This window comes from Salmo salar, chromosome ssa11 (assembly GCF_905237065.1).
Source record: "Salmo salar chromosome ssa11, Ssal_v3.1, whole genome shotgun sequence".
NCBI classification, from domain to species: domain Eukaryota; kingdom Metazoa; phylum Chordata; class Actinopteri; order Salmoniformes; family Salmonidae; genus Salmo; species Salmo salar.
This window is the reverse complement of record NC_059452.1, coordinates 26924789-26951500: the sequence shown is the minus strand read 5'-3', so window position 1 is coordinate 26951500 and position 26712 is coordinate 26924789. Positions and strand designations below refer to the sequence as shown.

The 26712-nt window shown below is 43.9% G+C and overlaps 1 protein-coding gene across 4 annotated transcripts in view; it reads right to left on the bottom strand.

Annotated features, from left to right (window-relative positions):
* LOC106562345 (leucine-rich repeat-containing protein 49) overlaps positions 1 to 26712 on the bottom strand; it is a 56987-nt gene that overhangs the window by 11162 nt on the left and 19113 nt on the right. For all 4 annotated transcript variants that reach the window (XR_006757539.1, XR_006757540.1, XM_045689289.1 and 1 more), the window contains 6 exons: positions 15451 to 15512; positions 8858 to 9005; positions 7065 to 7148; positions 4286 to 4363; positions 3890 to 4068; positions 3677 to 3772 (listed from right to left, as the gene is read on the bottom strand). Coding sequence is in view for 2 of the 4 variants with exons in the window: in XM_045689289.1 (XP_045545245.1) it covers positions 3677 to 3772; positions 3890 to 4068; positions 4286 to 4363; positions 7065 to 7148; positions 8858 to 9005; positions 15451 to 15512 (647 nt within the window). In the remaining 2 variants the exon portion in view is untranslated. The remainder of the gene's footprint in view (positions 1 to 3676; positions 3773 to 3889; positions 4069 to 4285; positions 4364 to 7064; positions 7149 to 8857; positions 9006 to 15450; positions 15513 to 26712) is intronic.

Here is a 26712-nt window from a genome sequence, read left to right as displayed (position 1 = left end):
CTCAGGGGACCTGCTGCATACCAGAGGATCATATGGCTCCACGGACCAGCAGTCCACACCAGCCATTAGAGTTCACCCACCAACAACCTAATCAGTCTATTCATATTTTACACCCTTTAGAATGTAACACCGCTGATCATGGGAAAAGAAAACACAAGGGAGGATTAATCCTGGAGCTGTAATCCTATAGGCCAAGTCTTGTTGTGCTGATTGTTACAGAGTCAGGGGAGGGAAACAAGGCTTCTTTAAAAAGCCATCGTTGTTGTCACACACCAAACCTGATCCCCTGAGGGTCACTTCTCTCTCTCTAGAGGACTGAGGAATGACTCCTACCCTCCTCTCTGTCTGCTGGCCCCTTTTAGTGCATCTAAGACCTGGCAAGATGCTGTCCAGGTAAGCAGAGACAGAGAAAAGAGAGGAATCAAGGAGAGTGGTCTGAGAACCTGTAAGAGAGGCTTTGTACTGTGAGCAAGAACAGGAAGAAGAGATGATACAAAGATGGTCAGACAGGTGTGCTGACCCAGAAAGAGAGGGCTGAAGTGGGAAACAGGGAACATTCTGGTACACATGAAGGTGTATTGGAACAGAGGAGAGATTAAAATGTTGATTGACTTGTGATTATCATGTAATAACCATGGCAGGACATTCTAAAGACCACTATCAAGGCTGCTGCTGCAGAGGGACACAAGGGAGCAGTTTGTTAACAAGCTGCAGGGTTACAGGTCTAGAGTTGACTCCAGCCCTAGGAGAAAGAAAGGTGAATGTGAGCCAGAGAGATTCAGGACACCAGGGTTAAAGGTCACATAGCTACAGCGTTAAGCCATGTTTTGGCCACCATGACTACTGTGTCTCTAAAAGGGGTTCCCTCCTCCCTCCATTCTAAATGCACTGTCAACATTTGCTCCTGTCTTAATTCTTCTCCAGCTCAGGTCAGACTGCTAATGCCAAACAGAGATGACAACATATGTTTCCTTTTACCTGCTGAGGGGCAGGGGCCCATTTCAGTCAACCCTATCATTTACCACTCCAGCTTGATGTGGAAAGGGGAGCTTGAAAAGGCCATTGACTATACTGATAAACACTTACAGCATTAATACATCAATTCTAGCCAACTAGGTATAATTACACAAGGTTAGCCAAGGTTCATGCCTCTGTGTGTGCCAAACATCACAATTTTTCAGTGACAAGTGTTCTGAAGTTATGAGGTGCATGACTTTCAATGGGCACATTCCTTTAAGCTAGTTACTCAAGGGAAGTAAAATCAAACGATTCAACCTACCTGCATCACATCTATTTATCTTTATGTGGTTGTTAATTATTCAGCAGGACTTTAGCTGGCCCTCTCTCACATGCTCTTTCAAAGACGATGATCCAGGTGTCTTCATACGGCAGCAGCAGTAACGTGTGAACTGTCCCACGCTGATTTTTTTGTGATGAATGTGAACATTGCCGGTCACACCCAGGGAACAACAAATAGCATATCCAGAGCTAATGGAGCTAATCATGTGAACGCCAGCAGTTATTTTTTCTCAGAAGCAGTGTGGGGACAGAGCAGAGGCCAGCCTCCAGGCCCTCCATTTCTCAGAGAGGAAAACCCTCCACACCAGGGGGTCCCCCTGCTCCCTCTGCCCCCCCTCCCCGGTCCCAGAGCAGAACCAGATGTGGAGGACAGAGAGAGACAGGCCCAGCTCTGCAGCTCTGCCCAGCGTGTGGGAATAAAGAACCCTGTCTGTCTTTTGAGGATTAAGGAAGAATATACCAGACCAGGACAGACTATCAATCCAGAGATAAAGCAAATCATTCATGCTCTGATTGTTAACTTCATGGAGCTTTCACAAATTCACACCTCCACAGAGGCTGGTAACCCTTACCATGAGATGATAGAGGGTCATACCTGTAGAACATCACATCTATAAATCACTGCTCAGTCCATCTATCATCTCCTCTTTTATACTTTCAGGAATAGGAATATTCCCATGGGCATATTTACTGTAAAATATCTACTGTAAGACACCCAAAGGAGTGAATACCAAGCATCAAAAACATACATCAACTACATGAAACAGACAGAGAGGTGACAAACTGCACTTAGACAAAGGACAGTACGGTTTTTACAGCGGTTATAGATGTAAAACATCATAAAATGGTTATTCTCTTTTATCCTATTGAACAATTGTGCACAACAATAAAAATCGGTTAAGGTTACACATAAGTAGACCACATCACACCGTATGGTGAATCACTTGAGCCCTAGCCTTGGCCCCTTTCGCAACACAAACTGCTATAAGTGAGCCTATAAGGGAATTAGGGCCATGAAGGATTGTGCTTCCGGGACATTTTCATATCCTGAAGCAAGAAAGCAACATATAATAATAGTGGTTGACACAGCCACAGTGTCTATCTCAGCCTGACCCCTTATAACTCACAGGCCTGGTATACAGTCCCTCCAGGAGAAGTTAGGGCTTGTAACGCTAGGGCGTAGTGGGTGCAGAGTCAGGAGCAGGAGGCAGAGAATGCAGGGTAGTGTTATTTATTTAACACACAACGGCAAAACACAAGCCGCCCCAACAGCGAACTAGAGCGCACACCAAAACCAACGTGCCCAAACACATGGGACAAAAACAGGTCGGCGCAACATACGCACTCGCACTTCAAAAATACAAATGAGCGTGCATACACAAGCAATACAGTACCAAACAATCCCGCACACAGAGCAGGCGGGCCTCCTGGCTAAAATAGCCCAGCTAATCAGCCCAAACCAAAAACAGGTGCACACAATCAACGAAAAGGGGGAAAAGGAAATCAGTGGCAGCTAGTAGGCCGTGTCGTGACAGGGCTGCAGCACGGGGGCTAAGCCTGGTCAGGCCAGGCCAGGCTGGGGGAATGGCCATATGGAGAACACGGTCTCACCCTCTAAACCTCAAAATAAAGTTAGCTAGCTAAGTAATGGGGCCCTGTGCAGTTTTGTGAAAATCATCAATGTAACGACTAACGAGTGTTAGAGGGTGAAATGTTGAGTGTGTAAAGCAGAGGGAACCATGTCTCTATTGAGGGAACCGTTATAGATGAGGGATATCCTTTTGTATGCTAGTGTATAGTGTAGACAGTCAACAGGAGGCTGGTGAAGGGAGGACGGCTCATAATAATGGCTGGAATGGAGTGAATGGAATGGTATTAAAACATAGAAACCATGTGTTTGATGTGTTTGATATTATTCCATTAATTCCGTTCCAGCCATTACAATGAGCCGTCCTCTCCATTTAAGGTGCCACCAGCCACCTGTGGTAGACACTAGTCATCTGACACATATGGAACCCGGGAGAATGAAACAAAATCCTCAAATGTGCTCCAACCATACAGTTTTATTGGCTAAACTTGAAATAACTATAATGTGTGAACAATTATAACGGGACCATGTTTTCTTGCATTGGAAGAATGTTTACATTCCAATATCCTATCCCCTGTGAGTATGTGTATCAGTGGAGGCTGCTGGAGGGAGGATGGCTCATAATAATGGCTGGAACGCAGCAAATGGAATGGTATAAAACACATGGAAACCATGTGATTGATGTATTTGATACCATTCCACCCATTACCACAAGCCTGTCCTCCCCAATTAAGTTGCCACCAACCTCCTGTGATGTGTATGTATTCCTGGGTGTGGTGTAGTACCAACTTGGGGTCTCGAGGACTGTTGGGGCGACTGGTGGAGCGTATCCGGGTCTCACTGCCCCCTGTTGGCCTGTCCGGAGCCGACACCGGACTCACCCGTCTGGCAGAACAGAAAACATATTATGTATACCTCTATAACAGTCCTGCAACTATAACTACTGTCTTCCAGAGCCCAAAGTGCCACCCCTATGCATGGCCCCTCCCCCCCTAACGTTACCTGAGCTGCTCATCCGGAGAAGGTTCCAGTGCAAGGCCATTGGTCTGGGCGGGACTGTGGGCGGGGCTTGCTTCAGGGCTGACTTCCTCCTTGGCTCCGTTCTGAGCCGGGAGCTCCAGGCAGGCTCTGACCCCCTCCCACTGCAGTGCTGCATTACGGATGGCCAGACGCCGCTTCTCCTGCACACACACATAAACGCACGCAGACAGGCACACACACGATCACACGCGCACACACATGCACAAGCACACATGCATGCACAAACACGCGTGCACACACAAGGAACAGAGCAGGGTTCAGTTGGCATTGGTCCTCAGCAGGGCACACAGAGGACAGGATGATATTATGAAACTGAAATCTCTCTCCTGCTACAGCCTACAAAGATATTCCACCTACCTTGCTTGTCACTGAGGAGTCCTGAGACTTGAGTCCAAGTTGAGTGTAGAACTGCTGAGGCGCAACATGAGCAGGACTCTATGAACACAAATACACATGTACTGTTTATCTTCAAAAAATAAAACTTAATATGTTATTCTAACTGATAGACTGTCACTTAGCTTACATTACTTATAAACATGCCTATCTTACCAATACCTAGTCTCGGTTACAGTTACAAAGGCTCTGTCTGTAATAACAAGGTACAATTTGTGTGTGCTGTACTGTATATGCCCCATATCTCTCAACAACTGTCTCAGCATTACTGCAGCAGCAGAATCTGTGTTGACTGTAGCAGAGGCAGCAGCAGTACTTCTGTGCCATCCCCACCCTGCAGCAAGGAAGAATGCAGCTCTCTCTCTCTTTCTCTTCGATTTCATTTTTTGTTGTTGCCTTTATTCAGTTGAGTTTTGATACGCACAGGTATGGAATGGAATGCTCCACTCCCACACACAGGGGACGGCTGGCAAACAGGATTGATAGTGGATCATTCTGAGACTACATGAACCCTCACGGAGCATTCCAGTTATCATTATTTCCTCAACTAGCTCAATTAGCTGGCTTGGATTACACACAGGCAATTAAACTTCCTCCAGACTCCTTGCTGATTTCTCAGTATGGATCAGTCAATGCAGCAGGAAGGCAGGAACACACACATCAATATACAGAATAAAATGAGCAAAAATATAAACGCAACATGTGAAGTGTTTCATGATCTGAAATAAAAGATCCCAGAAATGTTCCATTACCCTGTTAGTGAGCATTTCTCCTTTGCTAGATAATCCATCCACGTGATATCAAGAAGCTGATTAAACAACATGATCATTACACAGGTGCACCTTATGCTGGGGACAATAAAAGGTCACTGTAAAATGTGCAGTTTTGTCACACAACACAATGCCACAGATGTCTTAAGTTTTGAGGGAGTGTGCAATTGACATGCTGACTGCAGGAATGTCCACCAGAGCTGTTGCCAGATAATTAAATGTTCATTTCTCTACCATAAGCTGTCTCCAACATCGTTTTAGAGAATGTGTCAGTACGTCCAACCGGCCTCACAACTGCAGACCACATGTAACCACGCCAGCCAAAGACCTCCACGTTCGGCTGAGACCAGCCGGCCGGACAGATAATAAAACTGATTAGTATTTCTGTCTGTAATAAAGTCATTTTAAGGGGAAAAACTCATTCTGATTGGCTGGACCTGGCTCCCCTGTGGATGTGCCAGGCTCCTAAGTGGGTGGGCCTATGCCCGCCCAGGCCCACCCATGGCTGCGCCCCTGCCCAGTCATGTGAAATCCATAGATTAGGGTCTAATGAATTTATTTCAATTGACTGATTTCCTTATATGAACTGTAACTCAGCGAAATCATAGAGATTGTTGCACGTTACGTTTATATTTTTGTTCAGTATAGATACAGTACAGTATGCATTCTCTAACACATAGAGGTACAGTACAGATACACAATGATTGAACAAGCATGTTTTGGTCATTTTAACTGAAACCATAACCAGTCTCAAACAAAGGTTGGTGGGATCTGATATTCTACAAGAGGAACTGAGCACTTAGAAACCCTGTAGATAGAACAGTTCGGGAAAAGATCATGGAGGAAAAAGACAAATGACTATTGAAGTGGATTGAAAAACTTTGAGAATTGTAGCTACAGTCACTGTTATTTGAGTCCCCTTGGAAACCTAACTGTCAAAATCTAAACATTTGAAACTTTTATTTCTAAACAGAAGACACCAAGCCAAGCTACATAAATGCAGGGTTACTGGGGTATAGTGGGTTGAGCCTTCATCTCCCTACTATAATGCTCCCATTGATCAACTCATGGTTGGGCGGTTAATGCAAAGCAGATGACTCCTCTTTACATGACAACCGAACACCACAGTGCATTTCAAGTAGTTAAGAATTAGTGGCCATTGAGGAGCAACCCTCAGAGCGCTTTAGGTGTCATCTGAGATAACTGCTTACCGGTACCTCAGCATCAACAGAAATTGCTTACAGACATATGACAGCATATCATACAAGTTGATATACATGATTTAATACATTGTTCAACATCAAAAATGGCCCTCTTGTCCTCTCCTTAAACAATGCACTTATAGTCTAACTCCCACAACATTAGTCATCCTCATCCACTGTCTACAAGGGGCTATTGAGTGTATGTTACATGTGCAATGAGTTTAAACAAAAGCACACCTAACATCCTATTGTACTCATTATAAACCCTAATGGCTAGCAGATGATAAGCATGTTCATATTTTGACTAGTTTTGGCTCTTCATATGAATAAACAAGAAATGTTTTGGATGTAAAAACTTTTTAACAAACAGCATTGAGGGCCAAGGAGTTTGGTTATTGTCCAAATAAGCACTTTCCACAAATTAAATCTGTATGGGTTAATTATATTGTTGCCATGCATCCGACAGAAAAGCTTATATAACACATGAAACGCCACAAAATATGTAAAATATTTGGTTAATGACTTAAACTCTCACCAGCTAGTCTGCTCAGTCCGTATCAATGACTTGTGACATTATTTGGATTCCACTTTATCATTGTGGAATTTTTCATCTTATGTGACAATCAGCCAGCTAACATCAGTTTTATATATGTCAGAGCAGAAGAACATATTGGTCAGTCAACATGGCGAGATATCTGCGATAGTAACAGTATAGTACAGTATGTTAAACACAAATATGGACAGAGAGTCAACATAAGGAAAGTCAGGTACCTTGTGCATGGCCTGCTTGTGACTCTCCCTCTTCTTCTCATCCTCCTTCCGGGCCGTGACGCAGGCCATACGTCTCTCCTCCTCCTGCAGAAAAGAGGGTCAATAACACAATCAGGGTGTTGCTCCATTCATGGATGAGACTGAATTATTCAACATGAGACAGAGGCAAAGTCAGAATAATGTCTGATATGTCGGCTGCAGGTTTTCCCTCTGCAGGAAGGACCAGTTGGAGAGACAGCATCTCCTGCTGCATCACAGGATTATCTGTCTGTCTGATATTCGGCTGCAACCTCATCTGAACTGAGCCCAGCTGTTTGGGTGTGCCAGGCAGAGCTCCCGGCATGCAACGCACCAGCAGACACAATCTGAGACTGCCAGTTAAGCTCTAGGGGATGTTAAGCGATGGTAACTCTGTGACGATTCGGTTGAGAAAGGATTCCTTGATATGGTTGACTGAAAATGCTGCCATGGCTCCAGAATCAAAGTGCTATCTTTCATACCCTTTGCATAATGTTTTTTCTATAAGGGAAGGTCTTTGATCAAAAATACTTTGTAACAAAAAAGTTAAATCAGTATGTGAAATGTTGTGTTTTTGTATTTTATTAGGATCCGCATTAGCTGTTGCAAAAGCAGCAGCTACTCTTCCTGGGGTCCACACAAAACATGAAACATAATTCAGAATGACATAATACAGAACATCAATAGACAAGAACAGCTTAAGGACATAACTACGGCTCAGTTGGTAGAGCATGGTGTTTGCAATGCCAGCATGGTGTGTGCAACGCCAGGGTCGTGGGTTCGATTCCCATGGGGGGCCAGTACAACAACAACAAAAAATGCATGAAATGTATGCATTCACTACTGTAAGTCGCTCTGGATAAGAACGTCTGCTAAATGACTAAAATGTAAATGTAATAAAAAAATGTTAAAGGCACGCGTAGCCTACATATCAATGAATACACACAAACTATCTAGGTCAGGGGAGAGGAGAGGAGAGGCGAGGTGTTGCTTTATCTGTTTTTTTAAACCAGGTTTGCTGTTTATTTGAGCAATATGAGATGGAAGGAAGTTCTATGCAATAAGGGCTCAAATCAGTTTGAGCAGAGGACCTTAAGTGCTGTCACAACTAGGCTATGTGTAATAGCATCAATAATGCATTGTCATCCTTTCCCACTAATTAGTAGACTAGATCATTAGTTGAAATAGCGCTGAAAATTAGTCATTAACACTGTTCATTTCCCCCAGAACAAACCCAGTCTGTTGTGTTGACACAGATATCCCACAAGGAGCAACGGTAACAGTTTCCTGGCATCTATTGATTCTATTCTGGCTCAAAGCAAGAGGAGTTCAGCTCCTCCACAACTGCAGCCAGCTTTAACCCTTATTTTACTCAGAAATTATATCTGCCTGCCTTGGCACTGACAGCAAGTATGTTATATCTCAAACGATGTTACTACCAGTCACATAGAGCGAGTGCTCATCTGTGGAAAGTTGTGCAAATCAGATTCTGATCTCAGGAGGACTTGCCCATCCTATTGGCTGCAGGGCCATTACCTCCATAAGGTGTGTGTGTGGTACCTCAGGGTTCATGTAGCCTACAAGCTCAGACCTGGGTGTTGCCTGCCTGTTTAACAGCTTTCAAATGCATGAACCTCTGAACTCAAGTGTCTCGTATGTAGTGTGAATACAATGACATCATGTTTGACGGGCAATTCAGCTTTTATGCCTATGGATATCAAGCATGTGGTAATTTCAAGGATTCTGTAAAGTGTTGTACCGAGCGTATGTCTTACCGTGACACGTTTCATGTCCAGCTGTCTGAGTTGAAGCACACAGCGCAGGGCGGCCTGCTTGTACCATGTCTCCAGGGCTACTGGGTTCCCATCCAGGGTGAGCTCAGAAAGGGAGCACGACTCTCCCAGGCAGGCTAGCTCATCAAAACTACACACAGAGAGAGAAAACACACACCACACAGGTCATTAACAACTATCAATGGGATAAATACTATATCAAATCAAATTTTCTTTGTCACATGCGCCGAATACAACAGGTGTAGACTTTACCGTGAAATGCTTACTTACAAGCACTTAACAAACAATGCAGTTTTAAGAAAATAGAGTTAAGAAAATATTTACTAAATAAACTAAAGTAAACATTTTTTTTAAGTAACAATAAAATAACAACAATGAGGCTATATATACACACGGGGTACCGGTACCGAGTCAATGTGCGGGGGCACATGTTAGTGAAGTTAATTTGTACGTGTACGTAGGGGTAAAGTGACTATGGATTGATAATAAACAGCGAGTAGCAGCAGTGTAAAAACAAAGGGGGGGTGTCAAGAAAATAGTCCGGGTGGCCATTTAATTAATTGTTCAGCAGTCTTGTGGCTTGGGGGTAGAAGCTGTTAAGGAGCCTTTTGGACCTAGACTTGGCACTCCAGTACCTCTTGCCGTGCGGTAGCAGAGAGAACAAACTGTCTTTGACAATTTTTTAGGCATTCCTCTGACACCGCCTAGTATACTTTTTGGGCTCCCGAGTGGCACAGCGGTCTAAGGCACTGCATCTCAATGCTTGAGGCGTCACTACAGGCACCCTGGTTCGAATCCAGGCTGGATCACAACCGGCCGTGATTGGGAGTCCCATAGGGCGGCGCACAATTGGCCCAGCATCGTCCGGCGTAGGCCGTCATTATAAATAATAATTTGTTCTTAACTGACTTGCCTAGTTAAATAAAGGTTAAATAAAAAAAATTATATACACTACCGTTCAAAAGTTTTCGGTCACTTAGAAATGTCCTTGTTTTTTACAGAAAAGCTCATTTTTTGTCCATTAAAATAACATCAAATTGATCAGAAATACAGTGTAGACATTGTTAATGTTGTAAATTACAATTCTTGCTGGAAACGGCAGATTTTTTATGGAATATCTACATAGGCGTTGTCGTGTCTTTGGCTATGCCGGATTAAGTGATATGACATGCTATTCTATAAAAATCATTTCTCTGTAATTAATGTTACCGGATTAAGCTAATCAGGTAGATAATTAACTAGAAAGTCGGGGCACCACGAAGAATGTTTATAGAGCTGTTATCTTCCGAATAAACTCTTAAAGACCTAGTAATATTTTACATCAATAGCAGTCAATATTAATCGTCACCTTATTTCAGTTTCATCTGAACATCGTAGAATTCTTGGTTATCTTCACGAACCCTGGCTAACAAGTTGAATCAGCAATACAACATTTGGTTTAATTATTTATTTACTAAATACCTAACTAATCACAGAATTACAAATACACAGAATGCAAATTATGTCATACAGAAAACGTCCCTGGTGGACGGAGCCGATATGACGGCTGATTAGACAAAGGAAAGGGGGTTGGGTTTGAGTGAAAGAGCGGGAAGACTGAGGAACAAAGGGAGAAGCTATGCTATCGTAAATACAGTCTCTTATGCAATCTAAATTACCGCCCATTTGGAAAAGGAAAATGCAATAAATATTTACTCTGAGCTGCGCTTCAATAGGTTGGTGGTAGATGGAAGGCCGTGTTGCCCAAAAGAGATCTTCCTTGTCCTTTGAAGAGTGTCTCTGGTGGTAAACTGTGCACGTTGTAGTAACGTCGTTGTGTGGTAGACGGGATAGGTCGTCCGTCCTTTCCTAGCCCACGTTTACAGCGGCCGCTGCTAACTCAACGGCTAGGAGGTATCACTTCTGTAGTGAATAAGAGTTCAAAGTTCATACCATTCGCAACCAAAGCTCACACTGAGGTTGGCTTAGTTCTGTAGTTGACATGTTAGTCCTTTTAACGTGGAACCGTCGTCCTCACGTCCTCGGAACAGCTTATTATCTGAATGCTTCTGACATCGGACCGTCGCCCTAATGTACCCGGAACAGAAAGTTATATTTTCGTAAAGGGCTTATATAGTGGAGGGAGAGATGGGTGTGTTTCATAGTTTACAACCCATGTCTGTTCACATGGGCGGGCCACTGAGTTGAGCATAGTTCACTCATGAAAACCCAATTCTCTCATTTGGAAGCTAAAATTACATTTAATCTTTTCACAAATAGTTTCATATTTAAACATTTAAATTGCACAACAATTCCATGTGAATCTGATAACTATAATGTGTAGACTTTCCAGGATACAGTTTATGTCGTCCTGTCATTAATAAGAATGTCTCAGATGACAACCGAACTGACATCATATTCATTAAGTACCAATGCATATTTTCAACTGGTTGGATTACCGAAATATGGTTCCTTTCCCCCACCTTTTGATGTTCCCCGACTCTCTATATTTAACAAAGGCTTTTCAAGAGTCCTTCAGCAGAGTCAAGAGAGGAAAGGGAGAAAGGTATTTATGGGGGGTCATAAAACGTACCTACAGGCCAACGTCATGACAGCGTCATCAGCAACCATCACTCCTGTGTTCCAACGGCACGTTGTGTTAGCTAACCCTGGTGCACAACTGAGCAAGAGGACAAGTACATTAGAGTGTCTAGTTAGAGAAACAGATGCCTCACAAGTCCTCAACTGGCAGCTTCATTCCCGCAATGTCAACAGTGAAGCGGTAACTCCGGGATGCTGGCCTTTCTAGGCAGAGTTGCAAAGAAAACGCCATATCTCAGACTGGCCAATAAATATAAAAGATTAAGATGGGCAAAAGAACACAGACACTGGACAGAGGAACTCTGCCTAGAAGGCCAGCCTCCCGGAGTCACCTCTTCACTGTTGACGTTGAGACTGGTGTTTTGCGGGTACTATTTAATGAAGCTGCCAGTTGAGGACTTGTGAGGTGTCTGTTTCTCAAACTAGACACTCTAATGTACTTTTCCTCTTGCTCAGTTGTGCACTGGGGCCTCCCACTCCTATTTCTATTCTGGTTAGAGACAGTTTGCGCTGTAATGTGAAGGGAGTAGTACACAGTGTTGTACGAGATCTTCAGTTTCTTGGCAATTTCTCGCATGGAATAGCCTTCATTTCTCAGAACAAGAATAGACTGACGAGTTTCAGAAGAAAGTGCTTTGTTTCTGGCCATTTTGAGCCTGTAATCGAACCAACAAATGCTGATGCTCCAGATACTCAACTAGTCTAAAGGCAAGTTTTATTGCTTCTTTAATTAGCACAGAAGTTTTTAGCTGTGCTAACATAATTGCAAAAGGGTTTTCTAATGATCAATTAGACTTTTAAAACGATAAACTTGGATTAGCTAAAATAACGTGCCATTAGAACACAGGAGTGATGTTTGCTGACAATGGGCCTCTGTACGCCTATGTAGATATTCCATAAAAAATCTGACCGTTTCCAGCTACAATAGTCGTTTAGAACATTAACAATGTCTACACTGTATTTCTGATCAATTAGATGTTATTTTAATGGACAAAAAATTTGCTTCTCTTTCAAAAACAAGGACATTTCTAAGTGACCCCAAACTTTTGAACGGTAGTGTATATACAGTTGAAGTCGGAAGTTTACATACATTTAGGTTGGAGTCATTAAAACTCGTTTTTCAACCACTCCACAAATTTCTTGTTAACAAACTATAGTTTTGGCAAGTCGGTTAGTACATCTACTTTGTGCATGACACAAGTCATTTTTCCAACAATTGTTTACAGACAGATTATTTCACTTATAATTCAATGTATCACAATTCCAGTGGGTCAGAAGTTTACATACACTAAGTTGACAGTGCCTTTAAACAGCTTGGAAAATTCCAGAAAATGATGTCATGGCTTTAGAAGCTTCTGATAGGCTAATTGACATCACTTGAGTCAATTGGAGGTGTACCTGTGGATGTATTTCAAGGCCTACCTTCAAACGCAGTGCCTCTTTGCTTGACATCATGGGAAAATCTAAAGAAATCAGCCAAGACCTCAGAAAAAAATGGTAGACCTCCACAAGTCTGTTTCATCCTTGGGAGCAATTTCCAAACGCCTGAAGGTACCACGTGCATCTGTACAAACAATAGTATGTAAGTATAAACACCATGGGACCACGCAGCCGTCATACCGCTCAGGAAGGAGACGCGTTCTGTCCCCATGAGATGAACGTACTTTGGTGCGAAAAGTGCAAATCAATCCCAGAACAACAGCAAAGGACCTTGTGAAGATGCTGGAGGAAACAGGTACAAAAGTATCTATATCCACAATAAAACGAGTCCTATATCGACATCCACTCAGCAAGGGAGAAGCCACTGTTCCAAAACCGCCATAAAAAAGCCAGACTACGGTTTGCAACTGCACATGGGGACAAAGATCGTACATTTTGGAGAAATGTCCTCTGGTCTCATGAAACAAAAATAGAACTGTTTGGCCATAATGATCATCGTTATGTTTGGAGGAAATAGTGGGAGGCTTGCAAGCCGAAGAACACCATCCCAACCGTGAAGCACGGGATTGGCAGCATCATGTTGTGGGGGTGCGTTGCTGCAGGAGGGACTGGTGCACTTCACAAAATAGATGGCATCATGAGGAAGGAAAATTATGTGGATATATTGAAGCAACATCTCAAGACATCAGTCAGGAAGTTAAAGCTTGGTCGCAAATGGGTCTTCCAAATGGAAAATGACCCCAAGCATACTTCCAAAGTTGAGGCAAAATGGCTTAAGGACAACAAAGTCAAGGTATTGGAGTGGTGAATAAAGTGGTGATCCTAACTGACCTAAGAAAGGGAATTTTTACTAGGATTAAATTGAAGTCAGAAGTTTACATACACCTTAGCCATATACATTTAAGCTCAGTTTTTCACAATTCCTGACATTTAATATATATATATATATATATATGTGTGTATGTGTGTCCTGGATGGCAGGAAGCTTGGCCCCAGTGATGTATTGGGCTGTACCTTACGGTCGGATAATGAGCTGTTGCCATACCAGGCACTGATGCAGCTATATGTTAATATAATGAGTAATTCACTTAGAAAAGCTCCCCCAACCTCCATTTTTGTTGAATTAACCTTATAATCCATAGGTCGACAATACCACCAGGGAACAGGGCCCGTATTCACAAAGCGTCTCAGATTAGGAATGCTGATCTAGGATCAGGTCCCCCTAGTCCATATAATCTTATTATGGCAAAATGGAACCAATATTAGCTCTCCTACCCTAAGACCTTTTTTGAATACCCAGGGCCCAGAACTCAACAAAAATAAAACATGGAAACGTGCTAATTGGGCCTGGGGCTGGCAGTGGAAGAGGGCATTGAAAACAACAGACATGGCCTGGGGCTGGGTGAACAGAGTTTTAGATGGGAAGAGAATAACTAGGCTAACTAGGGTGGCAGGTGAAGAAGCGGTTAGGAGCGTTGGGCCAGTGAACGAATGGTCGCTGGTTCAAATCCCAGAGCTGACTTGGTGAAAATAATCGGTCGATGTCCCTTTGAGCAAGACACCTAATCCCAATTGCTCCTGTAAATCACTCTGAATAAGAACATCTGCTCAATGACAAATATGGAAATGTAATGTAAACAGTACAGTTGGTTCACCATGTGAATATAAATAGTGTTCTTGGCACTGTTTGCAGAGAGAACTTCTGATTGGCCTAATTTGTGATAATGATCGCTTCAACCAAAGGCTTTGCTGAGCCTGGGATGGCTTCCTCAGCTACAGCTATACAGACGTCAAATAAAGGCACGTGTTATCCACCAGGACTTCACTGTGCGATGATAATAGTAGCCTACATTTCTCAGACGATTTAAATCAAAAGGCTCTGACAGAGGATCAAATGCAAGCCAGATAAGACTAGATGTTGTATTTTGCCATCATTATTGATTTATATAAGCTTTATGTTTGGGCAAGGCAGGCTTTAAATGATTTATTTACTGCCTAAAACAGAGTGGGCTAGCTAGAGCTGCCATGAGAAATTAATCACATCAGGAGTCAACTGTGGCCCTCTGGACTGGCAACACTGTCTTATTAATCAGGATTTCACAGGACCGTTTTCACAGGCAGAGACAGTGCTACTTCAGCATTCAGCCTCTGTCCTCCTGACTGAACTCAATGACAACTCCACTATTTATATAAGGCTAAGGGAGGCAAAAGGCAAAGCCACAAACCACACAAGGAAAAAAGAACAGGGGTTTGAAAACTCTCTCTACAGTAACAAAACAGACTTTCCGTTCATGAGACATGCCGACACACCATCTCTTAGCAGCCCAGCAGTACAGTAGTTTGTTAGTCACTGGGGTAGGGAGAGACTGCCCACCTCAGCAGTCATTCAGTGTGTGCTCAGAGAGAGAGAGACCAGGCAGTATGGGTCATCCTCTGCAGCAGAGGCCAGGCCTAGCCCTGAGCTAAAGGGGGCTGCCAGGGAGGGGAACCTGCCAGCACTGAGCTCTCTGGAGAGGAGGGGGTTAAGCATTAGCAGCAGTAGCAGCAGATCTTACCTGGTGATGCTGTTGCAGCTGAGAAAGAGGCGCTGGAGGCAGGGCAGCTGGTCCACCTCTGTCTAGACAAAGAGAGGGAGAGAAAGTGGGGGATGAAGAGAGGAGAGGGTGCTCTAGAGGGGCTTGCGTTGTGGTAGCGGCGGCTCAGACCTTCCCATCCCTCTCCATTCCCTCAGTCACCTTGCAGCTCCCAGCTCCGGCATACAGCCCCATCCGCCCTGCGCGCGCAGGCACACTGCCGCGGCTGCACAGGGAGGGGAGGGGCAGAGCAAGGAGAAGGGGAGGGAGAGAAGAGGAGAGTGCGCTAATGCAGAGATCCCCTGCTGCAGGAACTCGCTCACTCACTCTGCTTATAGAAGAGAGTGAGAAAGAGAGAGAAAGAGGGGGCTACTGGCACACAGAAACACACAGAGACACACACAGAGACACACACAGAGACACACACAGAGACACTGCCCAGCAGCAGCAGAAGAACAAAGGGAAGGCGACAGCGATATGGGCAAATTATGAATTCAACAGGAATAGATTAAAGTCTCCAGTGGTGCCATTGTCATGGAATCTGTTTCATCATCAGGCTGTTTCAGGATCAATGGAGGTGGGAGTCTGGGGGAGGATGGGAGGATGTGAGGAGGCCCAGCAGGCTGGCTGACTGATGAGGACACAGAGACACAGGCAATGTAACAGCCAGCTACAGGAGAGTAGGACAGGGGGATGGCAGTGGGGATGACGTGTTCAGCCTCGCAGAAGGGCAGGGCAACCTCATTAGCTGCAACTTTAGAAGCCTTCTACACTGCTGTAGTGTTTCTCTGAGGATGAATGATCTGTGCTGGGATGCGTGTGTGTGTGCGTGTGTGTGGACACTGCCAGGAGGGACTTAAAGCGCTGTCAGCCCATACTGCAGACACACAATACCTCACATACAGCTACTGTACAGCCTCCACCAGCACTGCCTGTATCTCTGCCATTCCTCAGACAACAAGAGCTTAACCTAGCAACCATTCACATAAACTCCCTCTACACTACCACAATACTCATCCACATAAACTCCCTCTACACTACCACAATACTCATCCACATAAACTCCCTCTACACTACTACAATACTCATCCACATAAACTCCCTCTACACTACCACAATACTCATCCACATAAACTCCCACTACACTACCACAATACTCATCCACACAAGCTCACAAGCTCACCCCTATCCCCCCATTCTAACAACCCTAACGCCCAACTGCCACATTAGCCTAACAGAGGCACTTCTTTCATCTGTGTGGGTTAAAGACGTGATGCCCAGTTATGGTGGATTCCCTCTGATCAGTCTACTACACCTGGTCGTCTACTACAGCTCTCACTATGCCGAGGGCCAACTGGTCAGCCACTAGACTAGAGCACAACATTTACTGTGTAATGGCCATGCTGACCTCTAAAGCCATATCCATGCTCTCTGTTATATGAATCAGATCTCTGGGGTTTGGCCATTTAGTTTAGTTTATTAATTCGACCATTTAAAAAACAAGTACACACAAAACTTGAAAAACCCACACATGCACATGAGTAAAATCATGGAGGATAACACACAAAGTCTGGGACTTATTTTCATTGTGGTCCTCTTGAAACAAGATGGCTAGGAAAGATCGAACACGGTTGAACACAGTATGACAGCAAGATAATAAAACATAAAAACATAGAAGAATAACATCCATCTCATCATTGCAGTTACAACGTAACTGGGCACAGACGACATCAAACAGTTTTTTACTTTATTTTTAAAGCTGCCCAGAGAGGACCTTGTTTTATGGGCAGAGACAACTCATTCCACTCTGAGGCTCTAGTATACAAGAAAGTACCTTTCCCAGCATTACTCCTGAACCTGTATAAGCACACATTAGCAACACCTGATCTGGTGCTGTGATTGTGTGCATCCCTAACATGGGAAAAGTAATAATTTAGATATCTGGGTGCAGAACCATAAATACTCCTGTAAACCAAACCTAGTCTAATCTGGGACACCTTAGCCTCAACAGGCAGACAGTTGAGTTCCTGAATGCAGCTCCTGCCTATGTGAGTATGTGGACTCACCTTCAATACTACCCTGATCAGCATATTGTGGGCTATCTGGAGCTTCCCCTTCATTAGCTTAGACAAGCCCCCAAACCAGGAAGTACTCGCATAGTCAAAACTGCATTGAATGAGGACAGTGTCTAGCACTCTCATGGAGTCCTTATCATGGACTTTCTAGCCAAAAACTTAGTCTTGGCATTAACCTTCCCTAGCACTTTAGTGGCCATGCTCACACCTCCCAAGCTCCCATCCCAGGTAGCTAACAGAGGTTTTAATAGTCAGGACCTTACCCCCTAACTCCACTCTGATTTCAGAGGACCTACACAATTTCGGTCTGGACCCAAAAATAATTGCCTCAGTTTTACCTAAGTGCAGAGATAGCTTATTATCGCCAAGCCATTTGCTAATGCTAATAAGAGCTGTGCTAAGTATGCTCTCCAACATTGTTTTACTTTTGTGAGACAACAGAAGTGTAGAGTCATCCGCATAAAGGAAAATACGGCAAGAAGAAGCATCTTTCATATCGTTTATATACAGTAAAAACAGTAGAGGCCCAAGCACGCTCCCCTGCGGAACGCCACAACTCATTGGTTTTGCCTGAGACAGTGAACCATTAACCTCTACTACTTGCTCCCTACCTGACAAATAGGACTTTACCCAGTCTAGAGGGATACTGCTTAACCCCAGTGCCTCCAGTTTGGAGATTAGGAGACAGTGGTTAACTGAATCAAAGTCCTTCTGTAGGTCAAGCAGTACCATTCCACACAGATTTCCCTCATCAATCTCTTTCCTGATGAAGTCAGTCAAGTAAAGTAGACATGAATCAGTGGAGTATGTTCTTATAAAACCCGACTGAAAATCATACATTAGACTGTTTCTTGACATATTCATAAATTTGCTCATGTACAGTACAACTCTCTCCAGGATATTTGGTGTTATACTAAGGATAGATACAGGCCTATAATTCTCAGGGTCAGACTTTATCCCCTTCTTATACAGAGGTATAACTTTAGCTTGTTTCATGTCCCTGCGAAAGATGCCTTGTTCAAGAGAGAGATTAACGATATGCGTAATATAAGGGGCAATTTGCTCAGCAGAATCTCTAAGAAGCCTTGCAGGAATATTATCCAGGCCTGTGGCTTTGGAGCATTTAAGCTCTGCTAGTATACTGGCTATTTTGTCTGTTGCTACCTTTGCAAAAGAAAAAGAGTTTGGCTGAACCCATAACTCGGACTAATACTTCTTGACTTGGTCGTTTCCATACAAACTGGTTGGCAGCTTGCTAACTAGCTTGCTGGCAACAGAAGTAAAAAAAAAAGAGTTGATTTATGTCACGGATCCCCCCGGTACTGCTGCTCATTCTGTTCACCAGTTCCGGAGGTCGACGTCCTTCTAGGCTGTACTGAACTGTGTCATTACGTACACCTGGTTCCAATTCCTCACTGATTGTGTTTGTATAAATGTGCCCTTTGTTTCCCCATTAGGCTGTTGATTATTGTTCCTATATCCGTTGGTCGTGTGAGTACCTATGCGTTGTCTCAGCCTGTGCTGCGTGTTTTGTGCATTGTGTATTACAGGTCTCACCCCGTGTCGTTCTATGAGGTTTACCCTCGCTCTTTTGTTTGGGTACATCCCAGTGTTTTGTATACATGTTTGTTTTGGGTGTATTAGAAACCCAGATGATGTAGTCCTGCGCCTTTCTCCAAATCCTTTACACCAGCGTGACAAATTAATTGGCAACCTCTGCTTATACATATACCATCTCCCCCCTGATGTTCAGTCCAATACTGTTTAGCTTGTTTTTGGTAGTACTACTACAGCCTAGTTCCTTAAATGATTTCCAAAGATTTTTACAGGGCAGTGCCCCTGTGACAACAATTTTGGACCCCCTTGTGGCCCCCCTAAATGTGGAGTATGAAATAATTTTTACGATATGACAACAATAACTTCTAATGTAACTGGCCCCTCTAACAGTACAACTGGCCCCAGCTTGGCCCCCCCAGTTGAAATGGTCTAGAACCGCAACTGCTGATTCTAACAGTTTTGTGACACTTAAATATATCTTTAAAAATCCTGCTTGTGCAAAATGTAATAACATGATCACTGATTCCATTGACTATTACTCCACTCTGCAATATTTTGGATTTATCAGACACCAATATTAAGTCAATCATACTTTGCACTGTTTCACATACCCTGGTGGGATCTTTTATCATTTGGGTCAGAGCAAGTGATCTACAGAAGTGCATAAATACATTGTGGGTTGGTCTATCCTTTTTGCAGACATCAGTATTGAAATCCCCTAACACAATGATTTCCTTCACCATCACTAGTAGCAACCCAACAGCTAAATGTCGGGCTAGCTGCCTGTAACCAGAACACTGACCCAAATCCAAGGGCACAGCTTAGAAAAAAGAGAACATTAATAGTGCATGTTAGATTCAAATGTGTGCCTGGTGCAATAAACAGACAAAACTAGTACTGACCACACCAATAAAATAAATGGATTCTTGATCTGAATTTACTACAAAATGTATAATATACTATAAATAATATACACTACTGAATTAGTCATAAAATAATTTGTCTAGTATGTTAAGGCAGCTGAGTGCTCATAGATCAATATTACTTATGAATAGCTCATGCTGTAAGCATATGACCCAGATAGTAAAGTACATTAGAAGCCCATGAGATAGACACCGCATTAACATCCAAGGGAAACATTAAAGTCACAATAATAAAGGACAGACATCAACATCCCTTAAACTCTCATTCCACTCTGCTACCACATATGAAGGGCAAAGCTTTCATGGGGTCCGATTGACTTAAACATTAATATAATTAAAAGAAAAGTCTGATACTCATATTCCTTTTGTTTACGTTATGTTCATACCCCCTGGGCTCTAAGACGCAAAATCATTATCAAAATGCATGTTTTCCCTTGGAAAAAGATTAACGGCAAATGCAGGAGAAGGCTTCTAAAGCTGCAGCTAATGAGGATGAAACAAAACAAACTAAACAGGGCCAGGCACAGAATAGAACAAAACTCTCCTTGTCCCCCGTATGGCCTCCTGTTGCTGCACCATCCTGCTCAGCTACAGTGCTGACTTTTTCCACATTTTGTTATGTTACAGCTTATTCTAAAATGTATTAAAGTGTTATTTTCCCCTAATCAATCTACACACAATAACCCATAATGACAAAGCAAAAACTGTCTTTTAGACATTTTTGCAAATGTATTAAAAATAAAAAACATATCACATTTACATAAGTATTCAGACCCTTTACTCAGTACTTTGTTGAATCACATTTGGCAGCAATTAAAGCCTCAAGTATTTTGGGGTATGACGCTACAAGCTTGGCACACCTGTATTTGGGGAGTTTCTCCCATTCTTCTCTGCAGATCCTCTCAAGCTCTGTCAGGTTGTATGGGGAGCGTCGCTGCACAGCTATTTTCAGGTCTCTCCAGAGATGTTCGATCAGGTTTAAGTCTGGGCTCCGGCTGGGCCACTCAAAGGACATTCAGAGACGTGTCCCAAAGCTACTCCTGCATTGTCTTGGATCTCTCTGTACTTTGCTCCGTTCATCTTTCCCTCGATCCTGACTAGTCTCCCAGTCCCTGCCGCATGCTTCACCGTAGGGATGGTGCCAGGTTTCTTCCAGACGTGACGCTTGGCATTCAGGCCAAAGAGTTCAATCTTGTTTCTCATGGTCTGAGTCCTTTAGGTGCCTTTTGGCAAACTCCAAGAGAGCTGTCATGTGCCTTTTACTGAGGAGTGGCTTCTATCTGGTCACTCTTCCGTAAATGCCTGATTGGTGGTGTGCTGCAGAGATGGTTGTCCTTCTGGAAAGTTCTCGCATCTCCACAGAGGAACTCTTGGGGCTCTGTTAGAGTCACCATATGGTTCTTGGTCACCTCCTTGACCAAGGTCCTTCTCCCCCGATTGCTCAGTTTGGCCAGGCGGCCAGCTCTAGGAAGAGTCTTGGTGGTTCCAAACTACTTCCATTTAAGAATGATGGAGGTCACTGTGTTCTTGGGGACCTTCAATGCTGCAGACATTTTTTGTTACCCTTCCCCAGATCTGTGCCTCGACAAAATCTTTTCTCGGAGCTCTACAGACAATTCCTTCGACCTCATGGCTTGGTTTTTGCTCTGACATGCACTGTCAACTGTGGGACCTTATATAGACAGGTGTGTGCCTTTCCAAATCATGTCCAATCAGTTGAATTTACCACAGGTGGACTCCAATCAAGTTGTAGAAACATCTCAAGGATGATCAATGGAAACAGGATGCACCTGAGCTGAATTTCGAGTCTCATAGCAAAGGGTCTAAATACTTATGTAAATAAGCTATTTCTGTTTTTTTATTTTTACTAAATTTGCAAACATTTCTAAAAACCTGTTTTGGCTTTGTCATTATGGGGTATTGTGTGTAGAATTATTTGGTATTTATTTATTTTATTTCACCTTTATTTAACCAGGTAGGCCAGTTGAGAACAAGTTCTCATTTACAACTGCGACCTGGTCAAGATAAAGCAAAGCAGTGTGACAAAAAACAACACACAGAGTTACACATGGGATAAACAAACGTACAGTCAATAACACAATAGAAAATCTGTATACAGTGTGTGCAAATGAAGTAAGGAGGTAAAGCAATAAATAAGCCATAGTGGCGAAGTAATTACAATTTAGCAATTAACACTGGAGTGATAGATGTGCAGATAATGATGTGCAAGTAGAAATACTGGTGTGCAAAAGAGCAGAAAATGTTTTTATTTTATTTTTAAATATGGGGATGAGGTAGGTAGTTGGTTGGATGGGCTATTTACAGATTGGCTGTGTACAGCTGCAGCGATCGGTTAGCTGCTCTGACAGCCGATGCTTGAAGTTAGTAAGGGAGATATAAGTCTCTAACTTCAGTGATTTTTGCAATTCGTTCCAGTCATTGGCAGCAGTGAACTGGAAGGAAAGACGACCAAAGGAGGTGTTGGCTTTGGGGATGACCAGTGAAATATACTTGCTGGAGTGCGTGCTACGGGTGGGTGTTGCTATGGTGACCAGTGAGCTGAGATAAGGCTGAGCTTTACCTAGCAAAGACTTATAGATGACCTGGAGCCAGTGGGTTTGGTGACGAATATGTAGCGAGGACCAGCCAACGAGAGCATACAGGTCACAATGGTGGGTAGTATATGGGGCTTTGGTGACATAACGGATGGCCCTGTGATAGACTGCATCCAATTTGCTGAGTAGAGTGATGGAGGCTATTTTGTAAATGACATCGCCGAAGTCAAGGATCGGCAGGATAATCAGTTTTACGAGGGTATGTTTGGCAGCATGAATAAAGGAGGCTTTGTTGCAAAATAGGACGCCGATTCTAGATTTAATTTTGGATTGGAGATGCTTAATATGAGTCTGGAAGGAGAGTTTACAGTCTAGCCAGACACCTAGGTATTTATAGTTGTCCACATACTCTAAGTCAGAACCGTCCAGAGTAGTGATGCTAGGCGGGCAGGAGGGTGTGGGCAGCAATCGGTTGAAGAGCATGCACTTAGTTTTACTAGCGTTTAAGAGCAGTTGGAGGCCACGGAAGGAATGTTGTATGGCATTGTAGCTCGTTTGGAGGTTTGTTAACACAGTGTCCAAAGAAGGGCCAGATGTATACAGAATGGTGTCGTTTGCGTAGAGGTAGCTCAAAGAATCACCTGTAGCAAGAGCGACATCATTGATATATACAGAGAAAAGAGTCTGCCCGAGAATTGAATCCTGTGGCACCCCCATAGAGACTGCCAGAGGTCCGGACAACAGGCCCTCCGATTTGACACAATGAACTCTATCTGAGAAGTAGTTAGTGAACCAGGCGAGGCAGTCATTTGAGAAACCAAGGCTGTTGAGTCTGCCGATAAGAATACGGTGATTGACAGAGTCGAAAGCCTTGGCCAGGTCGAAGACGGCTGCAGAGACAGGTGCGAGGGAGGCTGTAATCTCTGCCATTTGTAACACTGCTTTTATAGGAACATTTCTCTACTGCTACTTGAGTACACACATTAACAGTACTGTCTGCTGCTGCATCCCCATAGTGACAGGAACGCTCTGCTCCTGAAATAAACACATTAGATGACTGTGCACTCCCACTCACAGTGTCACATAGTAGGCTTTGAGGAGAACGCTGCTCCTTATAACATACATTTCTGCATGCTGAAAATGCAATTCATACCACAGTATGAGCACATAGTCTACCACACATACACCAGACTAAATATTCACCTCTGCTTCTCCGTCAGTGTAACAGCACTTCCAGCTCCGACCGTGGCTGAGTCTAAATTTAGACACAGAGTCTCAGACAGAGTGATGTCATCACTGGGCTGATGTGGTGCATAAAAAAAGCTCACTGTCTATCCACCGCTGTCTATCTCATCTTCTAACAGCAGGGTCCCAGAGACTAGGAGTTGTGTCTGAACCTGGTGTCTGTCTCTCTCCTGCGTGTCCTGGGCCTCACCTCTACAGCTCAGCTCCACCCCAGCTATGCTGACAGCTGACAGCTTGCATGTGTTTGATTTTCTCACACACTGAGGAGCTCCACTACAACCATTATTGTGCCAACACAGCCTCTCATAACCTCTGTCTCTGCTGCACGCAACAACACTACAAAGAGAAGCGCAAAAAAACGTGTGTGTGTGTGTGTGAGAGAGAGAGAGAGAGAGAGAGAGAGAGAGAGAGAGAGAGAGAGAGAGAGAGAGAGAGAGAGACTCTGTTACCATCATCTCCAAACTGTTCCATTTTAGGTGTCATTTAGGATGGTTTTCTAGGGTAAACAAACGTTTCAGACATGTACTTTATGCACAGTACCCAAAGGGTTATACATACAGTATGTCTAAAATACTGGCCTTCCATGTAACTGAGCCCAATGTTCAAGTGTAGGTTTAAACCTGTTTGGAAAAGTGCACTTCAATGTATTTGTCTTTCCCTTCAAGTCCTTTCCAAAAATCCACTCTATTCCTCACTATAATGAAAAGGAAAACATTTTAAGACACCTGAAAGTATCTGTGTTTTGTTTGCGCCTGCAATCCGGATAATGAAAGAGCCTTGAGAAAAATGCTGAAGGGTAGAATTTTTTCTCTACCCTCCAGTAAGGCCAATAAAACATTATATCTGATTATTAAAAGTAATTTCAGCAAAACTTCTAAGTGAGTAAACAGAAGCCGTAGTTGATAAGATGTGACATTTCTGGTTTTATTTTTCATTTTTCCAGCCTGGTCACGTGATACAAGTCAGGATTAGACGTCCATCCATGTCTGAGGATGTCAGGAGATGATATAGAAACCGGCCACTAGAGGCAACCATGAGCTCTGTTACATTCAAGAAGGTTTCAGTTTTGCTAGGGCGTTGTGGACAGGGATGGGAGATGGGAGTAAACATCTGCTTCAGGTACAAAAGTAGGTTGCATGTTCAAATCCAAAGATATAAACATTAATCCCCCCAAAAATTCACTCTGCCCCCCCCCCAAGTGCTCAGCATATGTGGGAACTCCTTCAAGACTGTTGGAAAAGCATTCCAGGTGAAGCTGGTTGAGAGAATACCAATAGTGTGAAAAGCTGTCAACAAGGCAAAGGGTGGCTATTTGAAGAATCTCAAATATAAAATATACACTGCTCAAAAAAATGAAGGGAACACTTAAACGACACAATGTAACTCCAAGTCAATCACACTTCTGTGAAATCAAACTGTTCACTTAGGAAGCAACACTGATGGACAACACCTTTCACATGCTGTTGTGCAAATGGAATAGACAACAGGTGGAAATTATAGCCAATTAGCAAGACACCCCCAATAAAGGAGTGGTTCTGCAGGTGGTGACCACAGACCACTTCTCAGTTCCTATGCTTCCTGGCTGATGTTTTGGTCACTTTTGAATGCTGGCGGTGCTTTCACTCTAGTGGTAGCATGAGACGGAGTCTACAACCCACACAAGTGGCTCAGGTAGTGCAGCTCATCCAGGATGGCACATCAATGCGAGCTGTGGCAAGAAGGTTTGCTGTGTCTGTCAGCATAGTGTCCAGAGCATGGAGGCGCTACCAGGAGACAGGCCAGTACATCAGGAGACGTGGAGGAGGCCGTAGGAGGGCAACAACCCAGCAGCAGGACCGCTACCTCCGCCTTTGTGCAAGGAGGAGCAGGAGGAGCACTGCCAGAGCCCTGCAAAATGACCTCCAGCAGGCCACAAATGTGCATGTGTCTGCTCAAATGGTCAGAAACAGACTCCATGAGGGTGGTATGAGGGCCCAACGTCCACAGGTGGGGGTTGTGCTTACAGCCCAACACCATGCAGGACGTTTGGCATTTGCCAGAGAACACCAAGATTGGCAAATTTGCCACTGGCGCCCTCCCTGTGCTCTTCACAGATGAAAGCAGGTTCACACTGAGCACGTGACAGACGTGACAGAGTCTGGAGACGCCGTGGAGAACGTTCTGCTGCCTGCAACATCCTCCAGCATGACCGGTTTGGCGGTGGGTCAGTCATGATGTGGGGTGGCATTTCTTTGGGGGGCCGCACAGCCCTCCATGTGCTCGCCAGAGGTAGCCTGACTGCCATTAGGTACCGAGATGAGATCCTCAGACCCCTTGTGAGACCATATGCTGGTGCGGTTGGCCCTGGGTTCCTCCTAATGCAAGACAATGCTAGACCTCATGTGGCTGGAGTGTGTCAGCAGTTCCTGCAAGAGGAAGGCATTGATGCTATGGACTGGCCCGCCCGTTCCCCAGACCTGAATCCAATTGAGCACATCTGGGACATCATGTCTCGCTCCATCCACCAACGCCACGTTGCACCACAGACTGTCCAGGAGTTGGCGGATGCTTTAGTCCAGGTCTGGGAGAAGATCCCTCAGGAGACCATCCGCCACCTCATCAGGAGCATGCCCAGGCGTTGTAGGGAGGTCATACAGGCACGTGGAGGCCACACACACTACTGAGCCTCATTTTGACTTGTTTTAAGGACATTACATCAAAGTTGGATCAGACTGTAGTGTGGTTTTCCACTTTAATTTTGAGTGTGACTCCAAATCCAGACCTCCATGGGTTGATAAATTGGATTTCCATTGATTATTTTTGTGTGATTTTGTTGTCAGCACATTCAACTATGTAAAGAAAAAAGTATTTAATAAGATTATTTCATTCATTCAGATCTAGGATGTGTTA